Genomic DNA, 19,785 nt, shown 5'->3' with positions numbered 1-19,785 from the left:
TTATTTGAACATTTTTTCAAACAGACAGTAAGACTTTATCCAATATGGCACACAATACAGAAGTTTCTAGTTGGTGGACTCCTCTTTGATTTCTAATTAAAGACAAATTAACGTTTTCTTTTATCAAACAAGTTTAATAAACAATAATAATAATCATAACTGACAACAGAAAGTTAAAAAAAAAAGTCTTCTACAGCCCCAGACTGATGAAGAACATTTTCCTGAGTGACAAAACATCTGGAGCAGCTAGACTGTGTGTCTGGCTGTTCTGATGTTCGTTATAAGGGTCTGCAGCTCCTGCAGCCTTGAGTCCAGCCACTGTGGAGATGGTTCAGTTGTGTTGGCCTTCCCCTCGATAAGAGCTTGAAGGGCTTTCAGAGCACTCTCAGCTGTCTGGATGTAGCGGCTGTACTCTTCCTCTGTGCTGGTCTCCTGCCGAGCTCTCTTTGGGCATGGCTGACAGGAGGATGAATGAAAGAGAATTGTTAACTGAATTTTTAACGATAATATGATTTGGTGGGAGGAAGTCTGGCTTGTGGAAATATAATTTGGATTTGCAGACTGGGGTGTAATGTAGAAGCTTTACTGAAGTACTTCAGAAAATGAATATACTATTTTGCACAGCTTATGTTATTGTTTTAGTAAAGTTTAGATGACTGATGCTAAACCGGTCAAATATTAAGATTGCAAACATGAAGATCCAACAGATCAGAGCTAACTAAGGTCTGCAAACTCCAACCACATCCATCAGGACATCTTCAGCTCATTTCTTGCCTGTTCATCAGTCACATATAATTGTTTCTCTATTTAAAGTGTTTTCTGTCATCTATCAAATGACAGCATATTAAAAAATCAACACAAGTAACAGTTAACAGTATATGAGGTGCATGAACAGTAGGGGGTAGTGTCGTACAGCCCAGCTGCCACTCACCACGGTGGATGGGAACGCAAATTTACAAAGGATGAAACACCTTTATAAAGTTGAAGAAAAATTTGCATTTTGGAAAACATCTTTATATTTAATGAAACAAAATTACATCAGCAAAACACTTTTACTAAGGCCAAAACAAATTTACATTTAAGAAAACAAATGTACAAAATCAAAAACACTTATGAGCAGTGAGACAATTTTAAAAGCAATTTTTTACCAGCCCTGAAACGGGATGGGTACCGAATTTGGTACTTTTATAGGTACCGACCGAATTCCGTCGGTACTACCGAGTACCGATTCACGTAAAATCAAACGGTACCTAAAAGCATCCCTGTGACTGTGAGGGAGTGGAAGAGTAGGCGATTTTCCATACTTTCACTCTGTATTAAAGTTCAAGACTGATCGGGTGGACGTCTTTGCTCTCTGCTCTCTCTCGCCAAACAGAGCCTGCAGCTGACAGGCGCGCGCAGTCACAGCGAGGCAGAGCTGCAGGAGGATTAAGTTTATTTTATACAGTCTATGGTTGAGACGGACTCTCTCGTTCTGACTACCTGCCCTGTTTATAACTGTTTCTGTGTGCATGAATGCCCAACAAGTAAGTTGTGTGTCCTGTTTTTATAAAGAGACAGAGAACTGACTTTTTCCCGTCCGCAGGCATTCAAGTGTGTTCATTGATAAACCCCTGAAAGAGCAATTAGACGCCACGACCACGAGTCAGCTAATATATCTAATCACCTTTACAATCCTGTTTCTGCTCATTTCATGTTAAATTAAATAAATATGTTAAATTAAACAAATTTGTTTTTTTTTTGTTTTTTTTTTAAATTAACATTTATTACCACATGAACACACAAAAGTACCAAAAATTGGTACCGTTGAGTACTGGTACCGATTCCCAGGTACCGGGTATTGGTATCGTATCGGTTCATATGTGAAAGGTACCCATCCCTACCTGAAACAGATTAACTTAGATTTTGACGGATGTACCAAATGCCAGAAGTTATCAAGTGAGCAGCTTCTTTTTGGCAGAGAGAAACTGACTGTCCTGTCAATCACAGGTCATTCTGATGCGTCCTTTCAAAATAAAAGCCAAACAAATTTTGAAAAAATAGAAAAAAATCTTGATATTTCAGTCAGAGATTATTAATAAATCACAGTTTCCATTAAACATTATGACATTATGACAACCTCATAATGTCATCCAGCCAATCACAGCTTGACAGCTTCACAGCTCTGATGTGTCAATTTGAAACCTCAGCCATTGGAAATTTGAAAAAAAGCATTCCACTATTAAGCCTGGTTTATACTCCAGCGTTGACCCAACGCAGCAGTGCTGCTGTGAATGTTTTGCATTTGTTTGTCTTTGTTCCCTAATTATTTAGATTGTTTCTATAAGGCAGGATCAATTGTAAACTGAACTGCCCTTCTGGGATTAATAAAGTCGTCTCAGTGGTTGGCGCGGACGTGAGCACTGCATACTTCTGCATCGATGTGTCCGTGGCACGCAGCAATACTCCGCCGAAACGCTTGAGGGCAGTGTGGTCTCTCTGATTGTCGGGTCACCTGTGTCCGGCCCTGCTACATTTTGTGTTTACTTTTTCACCCTGATTCAGAGCTTGTTAGTAAACAGCTGATACATGTTGCTGTTTATCATACAGCAATGATTACAGGGAATAGAGGGGAGGAGATCAAATACATGGCCTAGATGCGGGGAATCCAGAAGTGCTGTAAATGGGGAAATTCAATGCCGCCGAGCGGACGAAGCACAGGGCTTGAGGTCTGCATCGATTCGTCAGGTAGTAGGCTAAGCCGTCGATTTGGCACAGAAGTATAAATGAGGCTTTAGTCTGAACTGAAATGACTCAGTGGAAACTAAGATAATTTTTTCCATTATCTCTGATTGAAAATATCCAGGATTATCTCAATTCTTTTCAAATTTCGTTTGGATTTTATTTTGAAAGGACACATGAGAGTGACCTGTGATTGACACCAAAACAAACCGCTCGATCGATCAGTTATGGATCACTTCCGGTATTTGGTACAATCCATTTTCCTTCAGAATCTTTGTAAATCGGTTTCAGGGCTGGTAAAAATGTTCTGTCGCTTGTAAAATTGTCTCATCGCTTGTAAAAAGGTTTGCGCTTTTGTAAATTTGTAAATGTCAATTTGTTTTGGCCTTGGTAAAGGCGTTTTGTTGGTGTCATTTTTTTTAACAAAATGTAAAAATCTTTTACAAAATGTAAATTTGTCTTCAACTTTGTATAAGCATTTCATCCTTTGTAAATTTGCATTGCACTTCCCAGCCACCGTAACTCCCTCTCTCTGAATGCATGCTCCTGCACAGCATTGCTTCACATGTTAATGTTTGCTTTACTCAGTTTGAATTTAATTTGACAACAACACTCACTTCTGGATCTGCCACAGCCAGGGCAGCCTCTTTGTTTGAAGAACTTTCTTCCTTCTTCTTGTTCTCCAGCCTCTCGTTGTGTTGCTCAATAACAGCAGTCTGTAGCTTTAGCCTCTGCAGCCGTGACTCCACATTTTCCTGTGTGCCCACAGTCTGCAACAATACACAGACTTTACGTCCCCCTGGTTTATCTAATGCTGGTGTTCATGTAAACATGCAGGTGATGCTTACCTTGCTCAGGTAGTTCACAACCTTCGTCTTGGTCTCTTCTTCACACAAACTCTGTGAAATGACTTCTTCATGGTTTGTGATCTTGAGTAACAAAAAGGGAAGGTTACATTTTCGATATGGTATGAACTAATGTACACCACTGTACATACTGTATTAGCTGCAACTATAGAGATCTTGCTGTACCTCTGCAAAGTGAGAAAAGGCCTCCAGGGCGTGCTGATGTAGCAGCCAGGATCTGTCTGACAATAAGACTCCAAACAGACTACTTAGCCTCGGCAGAATCTGATTCTGTGGGACAGAAAATGAGGTTGATATGAGAAAACATGAACAAGGAACATTGTGTCTTATCTTCAGTTTCACTATTATTATTTGTTCCTCTCCTGGTCTTGTTTTAAAACAATTCACATATTCCAAGTCTAGATCGATCTGGAAGAGGAACATTTATATTCAAAATAAAAAGTTCATTTAGTCTTTGCAATGAAAAAATTCACATGAAATGCACATTACATGATGTAAAAACAGAGCGTTCCTAAGAAATGAAGCTGATGCAAAAGTGCTAAAACTGCAGTTCCTTGAGTGTCTGCATGAGGCTAGCTACTGAAACCTCTGGGTGACATCAAAGAGACTAAAAAAAAATCCTGAATTAATGAAAATGAAGATTACATCTGTCAACACTTTTTGTTTTGATTGTGTTTTTTAAGATTGGACTGTTGGGTTTTGCAGGGTCAAGGGTGTCTGAAGGAGTTTGATAACATATCAACCCCCTTCCCTTGAGTAGAATAACACTGACTAAGAGCAACCTGCTGTAAGAATGCAAAGATGCCAAAGATAAGATCACCAATAACAGGTTACCTGACTGTCGGGAGGAAAAAGGACCTTCCCGAGAGAGGCGAGAAACTCCAGCACAGCCAGCAGAAGCTGATCTTCACACTTCTGAGACACCACGGTCTCGACACACAACAGAGCCTGGAAAACACAGACAGACAGACAGACAGACAGACAGACAGACAGACAGACAGACAGACAGACAGACAGACAGACAGACAGACAGACAGACAGACAGACAGACAGACAGACAGACAGACGTCAAAGAATTATTCTCATTCCTGCATCTGATTGATCTGCACACAACGACATACCTGGAGAATGACTTGATGTTCCATATTTTTCACTAAAACAGCTGATAATGAGAGGAGCAGCTGCAGAGTACACTGGAGCACAGGGTGAGTCTGCACCTGCAGTACAACAGTTACAGTGGTTATACTCATGCATTTTTAATACATCCCAGTGAGTGTTTTCTGTGTGTCCTTGTGAGTATGTGGCTCTCACCTGTTCTGGACTCATTCGTAACCACAGCTGTGTGATTATCCTCGTCGTGGACAACACACACTGCTCCTCAGGCGATGACTGCCCTCCAACCACCACTAGGAGGGATAACAGCACCACATTCTGCACACACAAGTGGCTTTTAAAAACAACATTTGTGCATATTTTCCATTTCAAACATCCCCACCCGGCTTCCTTGCATTGTTTTTTTATCCTTCTGTGTTTAATTAATCTGGCACAAATCTGACTGACAGCAGACCACAGGCGACAGGGCCTCAACACTCTGACAGAGAGGATGGCTGTTGTGGACACGAGGACTAGGGTTGTAAAATTCCAGGAATTTTCAAAGTTGGAAACTTTCCATGCGAATTAATGGGAATTTATGGGAATAAACCAGACATTTACTAAATTGAAGGTTGGCTCCCAATAGGGAACTTAAATATTGTTGGGGAAAATATATTCTAGCATAATCCTGACCAAAACAACCAGATTTCATGCAAGTACAGTTGAATATTTATGCTATTCCTCAATCACATGCATATAGCACACTGCTTACCAAGGGCTATAGAAACCACGCCCCCCTACATGCACTGTGCATTCCTCCATCACATGCACAGAATATAGAATCCTGCAGAGGCTAGGCTTGAGAGGCTTGAGGGAGAGGCTTCATGTTTTTGTTCTGCACTGAAAGAATTGATTGTTCAATAAAGTATTTAACACTTGATAAAGTTCTACTATAAATCTGTTTTAATTGTATTATTTGGGATGGATGTCTGCTTATAACAAAACAAATATTTATGCTTAGATATGATACCTTTCCAGTAAACCCTCAATCCCCAGTTAATTCCCATAATTCCCATGGAAAGTTCCCAATTTGGAATATTTCCAAATTTCCCAGCTTAACTCCCCATGGAAATTTAGCAGAAACTTTCCACCCCTTTGCAACCCTAACGAGGACAGATCCTTTTAAGTATCATGACTGAAATGTGTCACATTCAAAGACTACCCAGAATAAACTACATAATATAATAAATCCCTACACTCTATGAAGAATCATTTGTTTACTTCCTCTCAGTTCAGCTCTCTGATATTGTTCTAAATCCTATGTAAAATGTGCTGTTGTCCACAAACTATATCCATCATCATCAAACGTGAGGAAAATCAAGGATAATACTATCAACACTTGAAAGCCCACGAGAACCCTCCATGTAGGTCAAGCAGAGGAGAAAGTGGCCTCAGCGTCATCACTATTGAATACAGATTTGGCACAAACTTCAGTAGGCACCATGTTTTTACACAGGAGCAAAGGAGAGAGGTCACTTATTACAATCGTATCTGCTCCATCTGTTTTCAACCCTGGAAACAAGCTTATCTGACTCTTGATATCACTTCAAGTGGTTGTGTGTCATTCGTCCACTCTCACTCTAAATTGCAGAAGGCCACTAACTACGCAGAAGCCTTGTTGTTTTTTAAATTCAGGATGACTTTTTGTGTTCATTTAGATGGGACATCTTGAGAGAGACAGGAAATGTGGGGAGAGAGAGAGGGGAAGGACATTCACAGAGTCGAGGGACCGGGGATTGATTCTGTGTGACTTCTGTCTGTAGCCCCTGTACATGGGGCACATGCTCAACCAAATGAGCTGCACCAGCACCCAAGAAACCTTGTCTTTAAAGTGTGCACTGCTTCTTTTTCTTTCAGTGTTCAATGCATAGTTGCTATATTTTCAATAGGGTTCCTCCTTCACTCCAGAACAGCAGGCTCTATAATGCAGGAAGGTAGTATAACAAACTCACAGTCATCTAAAGTGATACCAACAAACTTACTGGTGGAGGTTATTTGAGTTGAAGAGCTGGCAACACCTTTTGTTATGATGACTAACAAATGAAGTCCTCACCACTTTGTTCACTTGTCCCAGTTTGCACCCTCCACTCTGCCAGTCACTCAGAGCTTTTTGAGTAAGGCCGACGATGTCCGTCTCTACGCGGTGACGAGCGTCACTTGAGAGAGCTCGGAGGAGGACATGTCGCCACACTGGGAGGTTTTCAAGATCAGACGGTGGGAAACGTGTCACCAGCTCCATCTAAAGACAAAACACAAATACTTTCAATCAATGAAAAATCCTGTTATGTCAAGACTATGATGTTTTATGGTTTAATACTCTTTTTATGTACCGATCAACCATCATCCAAAACAGACAGTAAAAGTGATGGATTTTGGGGCCAGGTTGATTTTAATAGTAATAATTAGAATAAATAAGTTTATGACTTATATAGCGCTTTCCTAGGTACTCAAAGTCGCTTTACAGAAAGTCTGAAAAATAAAGCAAATAAATAAAACAGAACAAGGACAGAGGTGGGGCGGGAGTGGAGGTTATGTGTTGTATGCTTTTTTGAAAAAAAAAAGGTCTTGAGGTGGTTTTTATGATTGATTTATGAAATGATTGAAGTGAGTCAGAGTTTAGGATGTGTGGAGGGAGGGAGTTCCAGAGAGTTGGGGCAGCAGCGATGGCAAGGGCTCAATAAAAGCCTGGCTGCTCAATAAAAGGAGCACCTTTCCCTAGAGTTAGGTGTGTGCAACAGAGAGGACAACACAGAGAAGAGTGTGTTGTGAGAGAGTGTGTATGTTTGCGAATGTATTGTAGAGGGAAGGAGGGTGGCAAAAGGATAATTAAAAAGAGGATTGATCTGTCAGGAGAGGTTTTTTTTCCAGATTACAGTTGGTTTAGGCCTGTTCCTGAGTTTGTCTACTCTTTGTAATAGAACTAGTGGGTGGCTGTGGAACTTTACACCTCCACTCCACCTTTTAGACCCAAAAGGCCTTACACTTGTTTGTATTTGAGGGTTTTAAGTTTTTTTTTGTTAGTGTCCCTGTCCATGACCTCTGACCTTCATGTCATGCGGCTTGCAGACACGTAACAATTTGGGGCTCGTCCAGGATCTGAAAAACTTTCTTTTGCTGAACTTTGTATATTGTAGAAGACACTGATAGCTGCACCACGACATGGAATTTCAATTGCAGTCGTTTATTGAAAACCCGTCATGGGAGGCCATTCACATTTGTAGAAAGGTGGACCTGCTCAAAATTGCTCACCACTCCGGTGAAAGCAGGGAGCAGAAAACAAGAGGAAGTCTACAGAGACTGAGAGAACACGAGAAAGTCTACACAGACTGAGAGAACACGAGGAAGTCTACAGAGACTGAGAGAACGCGAGGAAGCCTACAGAGACTGAGAGAACAAGAGGAAGTCTACAGAGACTGAGAGAACACGAGGAAGTCTACAGAGACTGAGAGAACATGAGGAAGTCTACAGATACTGAGAGAACACGAGGAAGTCTACAGAGACTGAGAGAACAAGAGGAAGGCTACACAGACTGAGAGAACACGAGGAAGTCTACAGAGACTGAGAGAACAAGAGGAAGTCTACAGAGACTGAGAGAACACGAGGAAGTCTACAGAGACTGAGAGAACATGAGGAAGTCTACAGATACTGAGAGAACACGTGGAAGTCTACAGAGACTGAGAAAACACGAGGAAGTCTACAGAGACTGAGAGAACACATTGAAGTCTACAGAGACTGAGAAAACACGAGGAAGTCTACAGAGACTGAGAGAACACGAGGAAGTCTACAGAGACTGAGAAAACATGAGGAAGTCTACAGAGACTGAGAGAACACGAGGAAGTCTACAGAGACTGAGAAAACATGAGGAAGTCTACAGAGACTGAGAGAACATGAGGAAGTCTACAGAGACTGAGAGAACAAATGGAAGTCTGCAGAGACTGAAAAAACACGACGAAGTCTACAGAGACTGAGAAAACATGAGGAAGTCTACAGAGACTGAGAGAACCCATGGAAGTCTACAGAGACTGAGAGAACACATGGAAGTCTGCAGAGACTGAGAAAACACGAGGAAGTCTACAGAGACTGAGAAAACATGAGGAAGTCTACAGAGACTGAGAGAACCCATGGAAGTCTACAGAGACTGAGAGAACCCATGGAAGTCTACAGAGACTGAGAGAACACATGGAAGTCTGCAGAGACTGAGAAAACACGAGGAAGTACAAAGAGACTGAGAAAACACGAGGAAGTACAAAGAGACTGAGAAAACATGCCTACTCAACTACAAAGGCCTTACATTTGTTTGTATTTGATGGTTTTAAGTTTCTTTTTGTTAGTGTTCCTGTCCATGACCTCTGACTTTCATGTCATGCGGCTTGCAGACACGTAACAGCGGGTAATGGGGCAGCTGAGTTCTGGACATATTGGAGTTTTTGGAAGTCAGTGGAGGGAAGGCCGTTAATATTAAGAAAGATTAAAGGAAAAGTACAAAGCTTTAGAGATTAAGGCTCCCCTTCACACTCAGCATCTCACTTTTTCGTGTGTTTTTAGCATTCTGGTATTTCTATAAAACAACTTTCATACTATTTTCAGTGTAAAAGCCATTTTTATCATTCATTTCTTCCTCCATCTTTTATTTAGATGACACACTGTACATTTGGTCCCTCTGCATTGACAACTGATTTCAGTGCAGTTAAGTGTGATGGCAGAAAATCTGGTTACTTTGTTGTCACAAACTGTAGTAATAAAATATACTACATGACGCCATACATTTAATTTCAATCAAAGGGCTTTAGATCATTTATTTCCTACGGTGTTAGAAAGCTACGACCGAGAATTAGGGGCACGTTATAGAATGAAAATAAATAAAGCTTCGCATTAGCTCATGCAATACACGAATGTCATACGCCTTAGCTGCTGTCAGCGTCGGGCTACAGTTTGAATCATTGCTTCCTATCCACACAACCATTCACAGCTCATTCTAACATTAAGACGATCTATCGAAACACTTCTTCCCACTCGCTAATCCCTGCAACACCTTTGCTGCCCATTCTCTGCTGCTGTTGGTTAAACTTTGCCTCTACCCTAGCCTCCTCCTGTTTAGTCTAAATGTCTGTTTTACCCTTGTACGGGTAAGAGAGCTTATAGCACACTTGACAGTCCCTAATGAAGTGATAGAAAACCTTTTGGTATGTACAGGCACTATCACATGTTGACATACACTGCTGGACTTGTTTGGATTGTATTGTACTCATTTTTTTCAAATAACCCCTACTTTTCATTATGGCCCTTGTCTTGGGATGGGAGGGACTTGTAATCAGGGTTTTTGTTTGTCTGTTTGTACTTGCTTAATGTATTTTCATTTTTTTCCCCCTTTCTTCTCATGGTTATTATCTCATTGTTGTATGTGCAAATTACTTCTGACTTCATTTGTTTTTTGTTCTACATTATCTATTTTGTTATTTAATTGTCCTTTTCAGTTGCTACGTGTACAAAACTAGTTAAGTGTGCTGATCTGTTTGTTACTCTGTCATAATTGTAAAAAATCAATACATTTATTGTACAAAAAAAAAAAAAAGAGAGCTTATAGCAGAACTGTAGTTCCAATGGGCAATAAATGATTAAATCTATGATGAGAGTGGTCCTGACTGAAATACAGATATGAGGAATAAAGTCACAACTTTTTAGTTATAGTTGTGATATAATGAAAATTAAACTGAGCATTTAAAGGAAAAAGTCCTAATTATAGTCTACGGTTAGCCTGTAGGTTATTTTGAAGGGGGAGATCAAAAGAGCAGCTAGATGCATGCTCAAAAATGAGGCACAGGAAGCATCTAAAATCTACTAAGAGCCAATAACTTAATACTCAATCTTTAAGCACATCAGCACCACGTTGTCATAATAATCAGGATTCTGAGCAGATAGTGCAAGAAATTCAGTCTCTTATGAAGAAATGTAGGCAAACAGACATCATGTGCACGCTTCTGCAACCACTGAAACTTTATAAGATGTTCCACGCTCATTTCAGTGCAGGTACCTGGCTGCTGTTCTGATCTCCTATAAATGACTTAACAGACAGATTAGACAGCAAGTCTGTAGTGACAACTTCTTTCTCATGAAATTATGACACGGTTCTTGGTATCTTTTTTTTTATCCTTAATCTGACCTCTATCCTCCATCGTAGAAAAACAATGGGTAATGTTGTTTGCTAAATATTGTGATGGAGACTTGTGGTATACTTCTAGGGAATTTCAATCCTAAAATGTGATGGATGTATTGATACTCAGAGATAATTTAGTTAGTTGTAGTTGTTTGAGTTTAGTTTACTTTCATTCATTTCCCAAGTTTTCTAACCTGGTGGTTTGGCGTCATGAGGAAAACCATGCGTTTGAGCAGCAGGCCCAGGTGGAACGACTGGTGACACTCATCGGTGCAAGCTTTCACCTGAAGGAGAAGAGGGAGAAGCAGAGAGGAGGTGAGGAACAGTGTGAAGGCTCAGGAGGAGTAAAAGCTCCGGGACATCGGGGGCAGAAGAAAGGTGGAGAACTGATGGTGGGGTGTGAGAACTAGAGTGGAATCAGGCTGGATCTGATGACATAATGACGATACAGGTTACGAAAAGGTGTCCCAAAGGTCCAACAACACTAATTGTCACCTCTGTCGGGGTGCCACAGAACACAGGCAGGACCCCATATTTCTCCACAACCCAACAGAGAGAGATTAAGGGGATTAAGAGCTATTTTAGGGAGAGCTCAGGAAAACATCCCTGACCTTGTGGCGTCTATCAAAGTGTTGATGGTCAAGATGTCCAGAGATGAGATTCTGTGAACTATGCGTTAAATACAACAAATGACGACAGAACCCCAAAAACGATTCTCTCAAAGGTGCTTTGTTCTCTTGGTTTTTACCCACCAGTTGAGCAATGAGGATGACATGATGAAGACAAAGTTCTGCTGTCCCATACCTGCAAGTAGACAAAATAGCAGATAAGTGGAGAAAACAATTAAAAGAGGAATCAGACCAGACTTTGATGAGTTTAAAGGTGCTTTCCCTGCAGCATGATACAGAGAGTATGCCTTCCTCACTGTTAAGCTTCACAGGGTACATTTTTTATACACGTGATTCACGTGAGCACAATCTCACCGTGCAGTGAAGCACCACACATCGGTTGCCAGAAGAGCTGTCTGAATGTCGGCCTGAAGTAAAGCATCAACCAAACATTGCTCCTGGAAAAAGACAGATAAAGGAGAGGGGAAGTCAGACAGAGAGGAGAATAGGGGTATGGTATGAAGGAAGTAAACAGAGACAACAAAAATGAAAGTGAAAGAATGACTTTCATTAAATGAGGGGAAATCCAGACAAAACACAACAAGCGCTGGAATCAGGCAGCCAAAATACACAAATCAGCCAACACGAGAGCTCTGCCAAAGCCGTGCTCCACTTTTGATTCACACGCCAGTTTTGATTGTATAAGTCTTATTTTTTAAGTACTACAGTAAATTAAAACATTTTTGACTCAATGTTTGCCATTCTGTCCACCCTGTTACAACATAAATACTTATGGGCACTCAGAAAGGGATGAAGTCATGGGAAGCACCATTTACAGATGAGTTTGAGGTCAAGTTCAGACCCAAGACAAGCTGACTGAAAATAAATTCTGCAAGGCTTTTTTCCTATTCTGCTCTTATTCTTCTCCCCTTACTATCTACTGTCTGGATTATTGATATGCTTGTGCACATTTGATGGAAAAGTAGGCTGCTCCTGACAAAACATACTGTATGTGGTATTTGTGTTGAGCTCACCAGCACAGGGAGGTATGCTGGAGGAAGTGCAGCCACATTCGCACAGAGTTGCACACAGAGATGTTGGTGCAGAGTGACGTTGACCTGGGCCTGACCCTTCATCATCACCCCCGGCAACAGCACTGGAACCTGTCGCTCTACGTAGCACCGCCTGAAACTAGCAAACATCGCCTGGTAGAGAGGAAGCCTGGAGGATGACAAGAGAAATCTTTTAAACCTTTAAACTTTTCTACATGGTTCAAAGTCCCACTTTGTGCCTTTTTAATTCTACGAGTCCTTCTAAGATAGCATCTATCAGGCTTCTTTTACTTAAGTGCTACCAATGTTTTGTTTCAGGTCAACAGAATGCAATATGGTTAAAAATCATATGGAACAGAGGGTGAATGAGGATTAGCAGTTTAGGCGCATGCCCCACATGCCCCATGTGCAGAGCATTGACTGTATAATCAATGGATATAGTATCTGTGACGTCACCCATCTGTGACGTCACCCAACATGTTCCTGAACGCTGTTTTGAAGCCAATCGTCGATGGCTGCCATATTGGAAATGCTGAATTCAACCTAACTTCTGTGGAGCTAGCATGAGGTAAAGAGGAGGGCTTTGAGCCCACAACTACAGTGTTCCCGCCTGTCAATCAAGTCAGTCATGTCATTAAATGGACAAAGCCAGTAATCTTAATATCTTCTGGTTACTATAAAATGAATCCCTGTACAGTGTGTGCCAATAGAGAAATTAGCTATTCAGACAGAGGCCGTTTTTAAACCAGGCTGTAAACGTGTTATTGCTATAAAAATCGTCTTTTTTGAATGTGTGAATATGTGGTTTCCGGTGTTTCTGCAGCCAGCCTCAACAGCACACTTGATGAACTGTTTTTAGCACTTCTGCATGGGCTTCATATTTTGAGACTGGAGGTTACCACTTGGTGCAGAGGAGAGGCTGGAGTCCTCATTGCAGTGGTCTTGCAACCAGCCACAACCATTTGCTGCATGTCTTCCTCCACTCTCTACTCCCCACACTCCCTGTCTCTCTTCGGCTGTTATATCTAATAAAGGCATAAAAATGCCTGGAAATAGAACTTACAAACAAAACTTGTGCTAGAACTGGAGATGTTTTAAAATCCGTAAAACAAGAAAAGTGAAAATGAAACTGCAGATTCAAAAAGTCTCTGACCTTGGTGTCTCTTCTGAGAACTGGCTGCCAGTGTACCAAAGCTTCAGGACCTCCTCTGGCTGGGAGCTGAGCTGACCCAGGACACTCACAAGCAGAAGACAATGAGGAAGCTCATGTTCAGGAGTTAACCCTGCAGGCAGCCAAGACAAGAACGGTTAAAGTGATAGAGAGCCTTTCCAAAGTTGCTCGTCTACACATGCCAATCATGGTAGTCTACCCTGATGGGTGAGGCTTCAGGAGGCAGGACATGACATCATGCAGTGAAATCCACACTTTCTTTTACGAGGGTCTGACAGGGCAGACGTTGGGTAAAGCTGAGGTGTACATTTCTAAAAACTGTTTGGATTCACAAATGCAGTCCACTCTGAACATTATGGGAAATGTTCAGGAGTTTTGTGCATGAGTGAATACAGCTTATGTTGCACATTTTTAAAGTTCACCTGTCAGCAGCAAGACTCTTAATACTATCTTATGAGAGGATAAATATGTAATCACAAATGCCTTCATTGTAGAAGAAGGCATGAAAATGATACAAATTATGAGTGTTTATTACTATTGTATACTTTATGGTATACAAAAGGAGAATCGGTGTACATTTAGCATCAGGACACTCTGGTACATCTTCCCAAAAAAAAATAGATTGAGGTCAAAGCTTTAAACTCACGCAGGTCCTTCTGGAGGACGACTTCTGCGAAAGGCCTCAATGGCAGCAGCTGGAGCACGAGGGCATCCATGGGAATAAGCGCTGCAGCATTCAGCTCCTGTGACAGAGCCAAGAGTAGTGTCGGAGCACACAAGCTGGGAGGGAACTTACTGTAAGACACAAGGAGAATGAGAATCTGTTTCCATAGAGCTTAATCATTTTCATCACACAAAAAAATAACTAATCTCCAACAGCTCCTTGATTACTTCAGCACAATCATGCATACCTGATGATCTGGAGGTAGAGTTGGTGATAACTGTGGCAGAACTTTGTCAGAAAAAACTTAAATTCCTGTACAAAATAAAAAGTAACAAAGAGTCAGTTTTGGTACAGGAGAGTAAGAATGACATAAGATTCAAGTTTTGTACCTTGAGGTAATGAACCAAAGTGTTGGCAAAAAATCGACACATCTTTGAACTTTTCTGGAACAGCTTGTACTCCGGACTTTGAGTTGACTCCTTAAAAAGGACAAAACAGCATTAAAACAAAAGAGTAAGTGTCAATCCATCATTCATTGTAAATACACAATGCTAAATTGGCGCATTGATTTTCACCAGTAGTTTATCTAATTGATGTGAGGATGGAAACGACAAAGACATATTTCACTGTACTTGTGCTGAAATATGTCTATCCATTTAATGAGCGTATGTTAATTCAGTTCAAATTGTTACAGACATCTTCACAGGAATAAATTCTTGTTCAATGAACCAGCATATGTAGTATAAGGCTTAATTTGTTTGCATTAGAGGCTTCCTACCTGCTGCCCAGGATGTTTCATCTGCTCAGCCAGCTCTACACAGTTGTGGAAGGAGGCTAACAGGTTGTCACACAGGCTGTTGCTGATGTCACCGTGATGCAGATGTTCCTCAACCAACGACTGGTTCTTCAGACTCTGTCTAAGTGGTTAGTGACGATTCAAAGAAAGTCATTTTTACATCTGAATGTTTGAAATTTATCATACTCTTAAACACAAGTGTCAACGTGGATGTGCTTCTCTTACTTGATGAGGAATTTCCATGTGTTAGCATGCAGTGCTATGTCCAGGTTTGAGATGATGGAGCAGATGTCCAGTAGGCTGTGAATCACTAAGCAGGGTGAAATTACGTTGAATAAAACATTACATTGAAGCCGAACGAGTGAAACAATGGAAGGGTTTGATATTAGAGGATGTGGCGGTGGACCAATTATACTAGACAGACCTGTAACAATATAAGAGACCTCTTCCTCTGAGGCGCTGCTGTCAAGGGAGACCCTATCCAGCAGCTCCAACAGACCCTTCTGGAGGGAGTACGCCTCTTTAAAGAGTCCCTGTAGTAAATCAGCCACCAGCGACAGGCGGCCACAGTAGACCACCTCACTCTCCTGATGACAAGATATGAGACATTGAGAATTAATTGCTTTCACAACATGTTTTAAAAATAAGTATCCTCATAAAAGCCGATCCTTTGAGCCAAGTTTTCAAATACTGGCATGCTTAGATGATAAAAGTTCAAATGCATGAACAAGGTGCCATATAGAGGGAGCCATCTACTCGCTTTGTGGGGTTACTATTCATTGTATCCTCAACAGCCTGGTTTCCTGTCATGTGATACTTATCACAGCAGTTTGGATTCATCAGATTCAGATATACTTTATGTATGCTGGGGGGAAATTCAGTCATTACAGTATGCTCTTATACAAAGTATGTAAGAAAGTCAAAATGCTAACAGAAAGAATGAATAAACTAAGATATAATACGAATAAAATAAAATAAACATAAAGATAAATAAACATAAAGATAAATAAAATAAATATTTAAAAAAAATATATGAAATATGAAATATAATAAATATGAAATAAAATAAAATAAATATGAAATAGAATAAAATAAATTAATTAGAAAAGCTATAATTAGCTATGTACAAGAGCACCGAGAATTAAGGTGATATGGATGTTAACGTGGTAAGGTTATTAATTGATTAAAATTAAATAAGCTCTCTTTGAGCTGTTGGCATCTCAGATTAGAGATCACCTCAAGTGACTAAAGATTGTTTTTAAGAGAATTAAGAGAATGAGCTGGAAACACAGGTGGTTATCAGGAGCTCAGGTGGTTATCAGGGAGCTCAGGTGGTTATCAGGAGCTCAGCTGGAAACACAACTCCGCTGTTCTGGGTGCATTTATACAGGAAAAACTTCATTCATTTCAGTGGGTACCTGTATTTGGATTTATTTTCAATTCCAAATATAGGTACCCTTTCTGAAAATATAAAATAAATGGTGAAGAAATTCTCAAAGTTTCGTTAAATTACACTAAAGCACGAGGGCTATGATTGAATTTATCTTGCACCATTTAAAGTGTGATAGGAATTCTCTGTATGATTAATCACATGTAATTATTAAGATCATACATGTCACTGCATAACCCATATAACAGCACTTATCTAAGTTATTAGTACAAGCAAAAATAGGATGCATAAAAACACGGACGACAGAGATGGTTATAAAACCTTTATACAAAGTTTATTACAACCACTGGTGAGATAAAAATACCAACCTTGCAATGATGAAAGGTTTCCTTCAGGACTTTGAGGATACATGTTGGTAATGAGCGGATTGCATCTAGGTAAGGAGCTTCCTCAAATGTTCCGATATGACGCACGCAAGAGGATAGTGCATCAATGATCTGCATCATTGCCTAAAACAGACAGACAGAAAGGTTTTTGGAAAATGTTATTCAAAAACACCACAACTGAGGTAGTCATTGGAGCACTGGGAGATAAACAGTCTTTACAATTAGACTATGGAGTACCTGCAGAATGTTCCTTAGTAAGGCACACAGCTCTGTGTTCTGACTAGACAGTCCTCCAACCTGGTCCAAGAGTTCTTTCATCATGCAGTCAAACACCGTCACTGCCTGCAGACAATTGAGACACATGAGGACAGAGAACTGCAACCAATCTGTATATCCTACATTCATCATGTTGTTTACCTTTGGTAAGATCTTGGAAAAGCACTCATCTTCAAGCTCTGACAAGCCAATATGAGGGAGGAACATGTCTGTAATTATCTTCAAAACACCTGCAGGGATGTTAGGGTTTTTTTAGACAAGGCAAATGAGGGAGCAGGTTGTTATGAAATTGTGCAATGAGGATACTTACGTATATGATCATCCCAACTCTCTGATTTATGATGCAAAGAGTGCAACGAGTCAAGAAAAACCACAGCATTAGAGCTAATTCATTTCCACTGCATAAAAAAGTCTTACTGTATATCCGAACATCAAAAACATTGGGCATATTAAAAACTAAACAATAATCAACAGAGAGTCAAAAGATGTTATTGTTAAGTTTGAGTCTTCACAAACTGCATACTGCCCACCAGACCTGCCAAAACTCCTGATTTAATTGTTATTTCTCCCGACAATCTCCCTATGTCACGTTGATGTCAATCAAATGAGTGTCACTTAAGTTCTTTTTGAAGAAGTCCTCTACTTGAGCCTTATATTCAAACCCCAAAAATCATCCATCCCTCATCTCCCTGTAGATTGTTTGATCCAAAAGACGCTGCATGAGATCGCTTCTGACAGCAGGTAAACACAGACACTGAGCGACAGGTAGATCTGTGACACCGGTAGCTGAAGTGTTCATTAGACAAATTGTTATGAGTTCAACAAACTTCTGCTCTGTTTAAAGATTTGATCCATCCCTCATCAAAGTGGGTTAGCCCTGTTCATGCTAGCTAACTTAAGTTGTGAAGTGCAATAACGCAGCATCCTCTTTAAAGTTCATAAGGAGACTTTAGAGTTGTGTGAATCTGATGACAGAGTGCTGACAGTGTCACCCTCACAATATTACAGGTGAAGGTATTAAATAACTAAACTCTACCTGATAACCTCAGGTGGAGATGCAGCGGAAATCTCTTCCTTCTTTAAATAAAGAGCAGAAAGAAGCAGAGGCTGAGGATGCAGAGGTTACTGTAGGTCAGATAACATTTAGCTGTGGGTAATATATATGATTTAAAGGACCCTGATAAATGACTTTAAAAAGCATATAGAGATGTAGATTCATGTAACAGAGACTCCTTCATTCAAAACTGTATTGAAATAATACTATAATGGTATTAACATCGAAATATGGTGTCAACACAAACCACTCTACCTGGAATATGTGTGTGTTACTCCTCACTGCATTGGCTCACTCTACTCTCACTCTTCAACATGTTTATGAATTTTGTCATATTTGTAAATCATGGATTTATTTTGGATGCATTTTGTATGTTTTCATTGCCATATTTTACTGCAAACCTTGAAATTAAGAGATATTTAAAGTATTTGACCTATATATCCGTTTATTAAGTGTATTAATCTGCAGTTAGGGGTTATATATGGACGGGGTTGCTGGGTAGAGGCTGATTTTACGATACTCCAGAAAATCTCCCTATTTTTCACAGTCCAATGTTGACTGGTATGGCCCACCCCTCACTGAAATAAGTCTTTACTGGTAAACCTTCATTGCTTTTCAGAAAGAAACAGAACGTATTGCTAAGTTTAGACCTGTGAGCTGTGAAAACACAAGAAACAAATGAGTTACGGATAAGAGGATATGGTGAGTTCTGGCAGGACAGACTTGAGCCTCTGGCGACAGGTTTCCTGACTCCACTGAACCACCTCATCCAGCAGAGTCGTGTTGGTCTGGGACATGATGACAGCAGTCACCAGAGGAGGAGGGCAGGGGGATTACTGTCCAAGAGACGGCTGTATAACATCAACACAAAGTGAGTCACTGTAACATTCGGCCTCATCAGTGGATGTGATTAGATGTTGCTTTCACTGACGTTGCTAATGTTTGGCTAAAGGTAACATTTAACTTTAGTTACTTGGTGTTTGGAGTACAGCGTCTTACCGTGAATGCAGGTTGTCCTCTGCTGGGAAACATAATCTCACACAAAGGCTCCTATAAGTTTTCTGAACGTCGTCTTCATATTTTCATAACAGAAGAGAGCTGGTGGTTTACTGTGAAAACATACCGCGCGCCGCTGTTTGAGCCGGATATGACGTTGTCATCATATTGCTTCACTGTGATTGGTTGAAATTATTAACTCCAACGCTTTTAACCAATGACAGAACTCTTTCGCTAAAAAGCGCTGAAAATGACAACGGTACTGATGAAGCTTCAGGGTTGCCAGGTCCGCGGTTTTCACGTCGAATTTTACTACTTTATAGCCAAATTCGATATATATATCTCACAAAAATCTCATTATTCTGTATAAAATGTAACATCAAACACACTACGCTGTTTTGGATGGCTAGAAAAATACACATTGGTTGTTTTTCTTCTTTGTATTCCAGATAAACCTTATTTTTAGTACTGCCTTTAATTCTGGAAATCGCTATGCATT

General features: G+C 40.4%; 1 protein-coding gene across 1 annotated transcript; it reads right to left on the bottom strand.

Annotated features, from left to right (window-relative positions):
• Positions 1 to 113: 113 nt before the first annotated feature.
• c2h1orf112 (chromosome 2 C1orf112 homolog) lies at positions 114 to 19,443 on the bottom strand. The gene is made up of 25 exons (XM_034705123.1): positions 19,290 to 19,443; positions 18,992 to 19,141; positions 17,547 to 17,586; positions 17,378 to 17,466; positions 17,198 to 17,302; positions 16,943 to 17,083; positions 15,609 to 15,771; positions 15,410 to 15,494; positions 15,167 to 15,305; positions 14,778 to 14,867; positions 14,636 to 14,700; positions 14,371 to 14,519; positions 13,707 to 13,836; positions 12,536 to 12,722; positions 11,877 to 11,959; positions 11,646 to 11,697; positions 11,088 to 11,177; positions 6,793 to 6,978; positions 4,899 to 5,018; positions 4,709 to 4,804; positions 4,422 to 4,535; positions 3,753 to 3,857; positions 3,570 to 3,650; positions 3,339 to 3,491; positions 114 to 456 (listed from the first exon to the last, which is right to left on the bottom strand). Exons 2-25 carry the CDS (start codon positions 19,085 to 19,087, stop codon positions 247 to 249), a joined length of 2,769 nt encoding a protein of 922 aa, XP_034561014.1. The 5' UTR covers positions 19,088 to 19,141; positions 19,290 to 19,443; the 3' UTR covers positions 114 to 246.
• Positions 19,444 to 19,785: the final 342 nt, after the last annotated feature.

This window comes from Notolabrus celidotus, chromosome 2 (genome assembly GCF_009762535.1).
Source record: "Notolabrus celidotus isolate fNotCel1 chromosome 2, fNotCel1.pri, whole genome shotgun sequence".
Taxonomy (NCBI): domain Eukaryota; kingdom Metazoa; phylum Chordata; class Actinopteri; order Labriformes; family Labridae; genus Notolabrus; species Notolabrus celidotus.
Note: the sequence above shows the minus strand (reverse complement) of the source record. Positions and strands in the feature narration are given on the sequence as shown.

Coding starts and splice junctions, on each gene's coding strand:
- c2h1orf112 (XM_034705123.1), bottom strand. CDS start 19,087: ATGTCCCAGACCAACACGACTCTGCTGGATGAGGTGGTTCAGTGGAGT. Junction 11,178..11,645: donor TCATCCTCATTGCTCAACTG/GTGGGTAAAAAC, acceptor CTTCTCCTTCAG/GTGAAAGCTTGCACCGATGA. Junction 5,019..6,792: donor TGGGACAAGTGAACAAAGTG/GTGAGGACTTCA, acceptor TTGTGTGTGCAG/AATGTGGTGCTGTTATCCCT.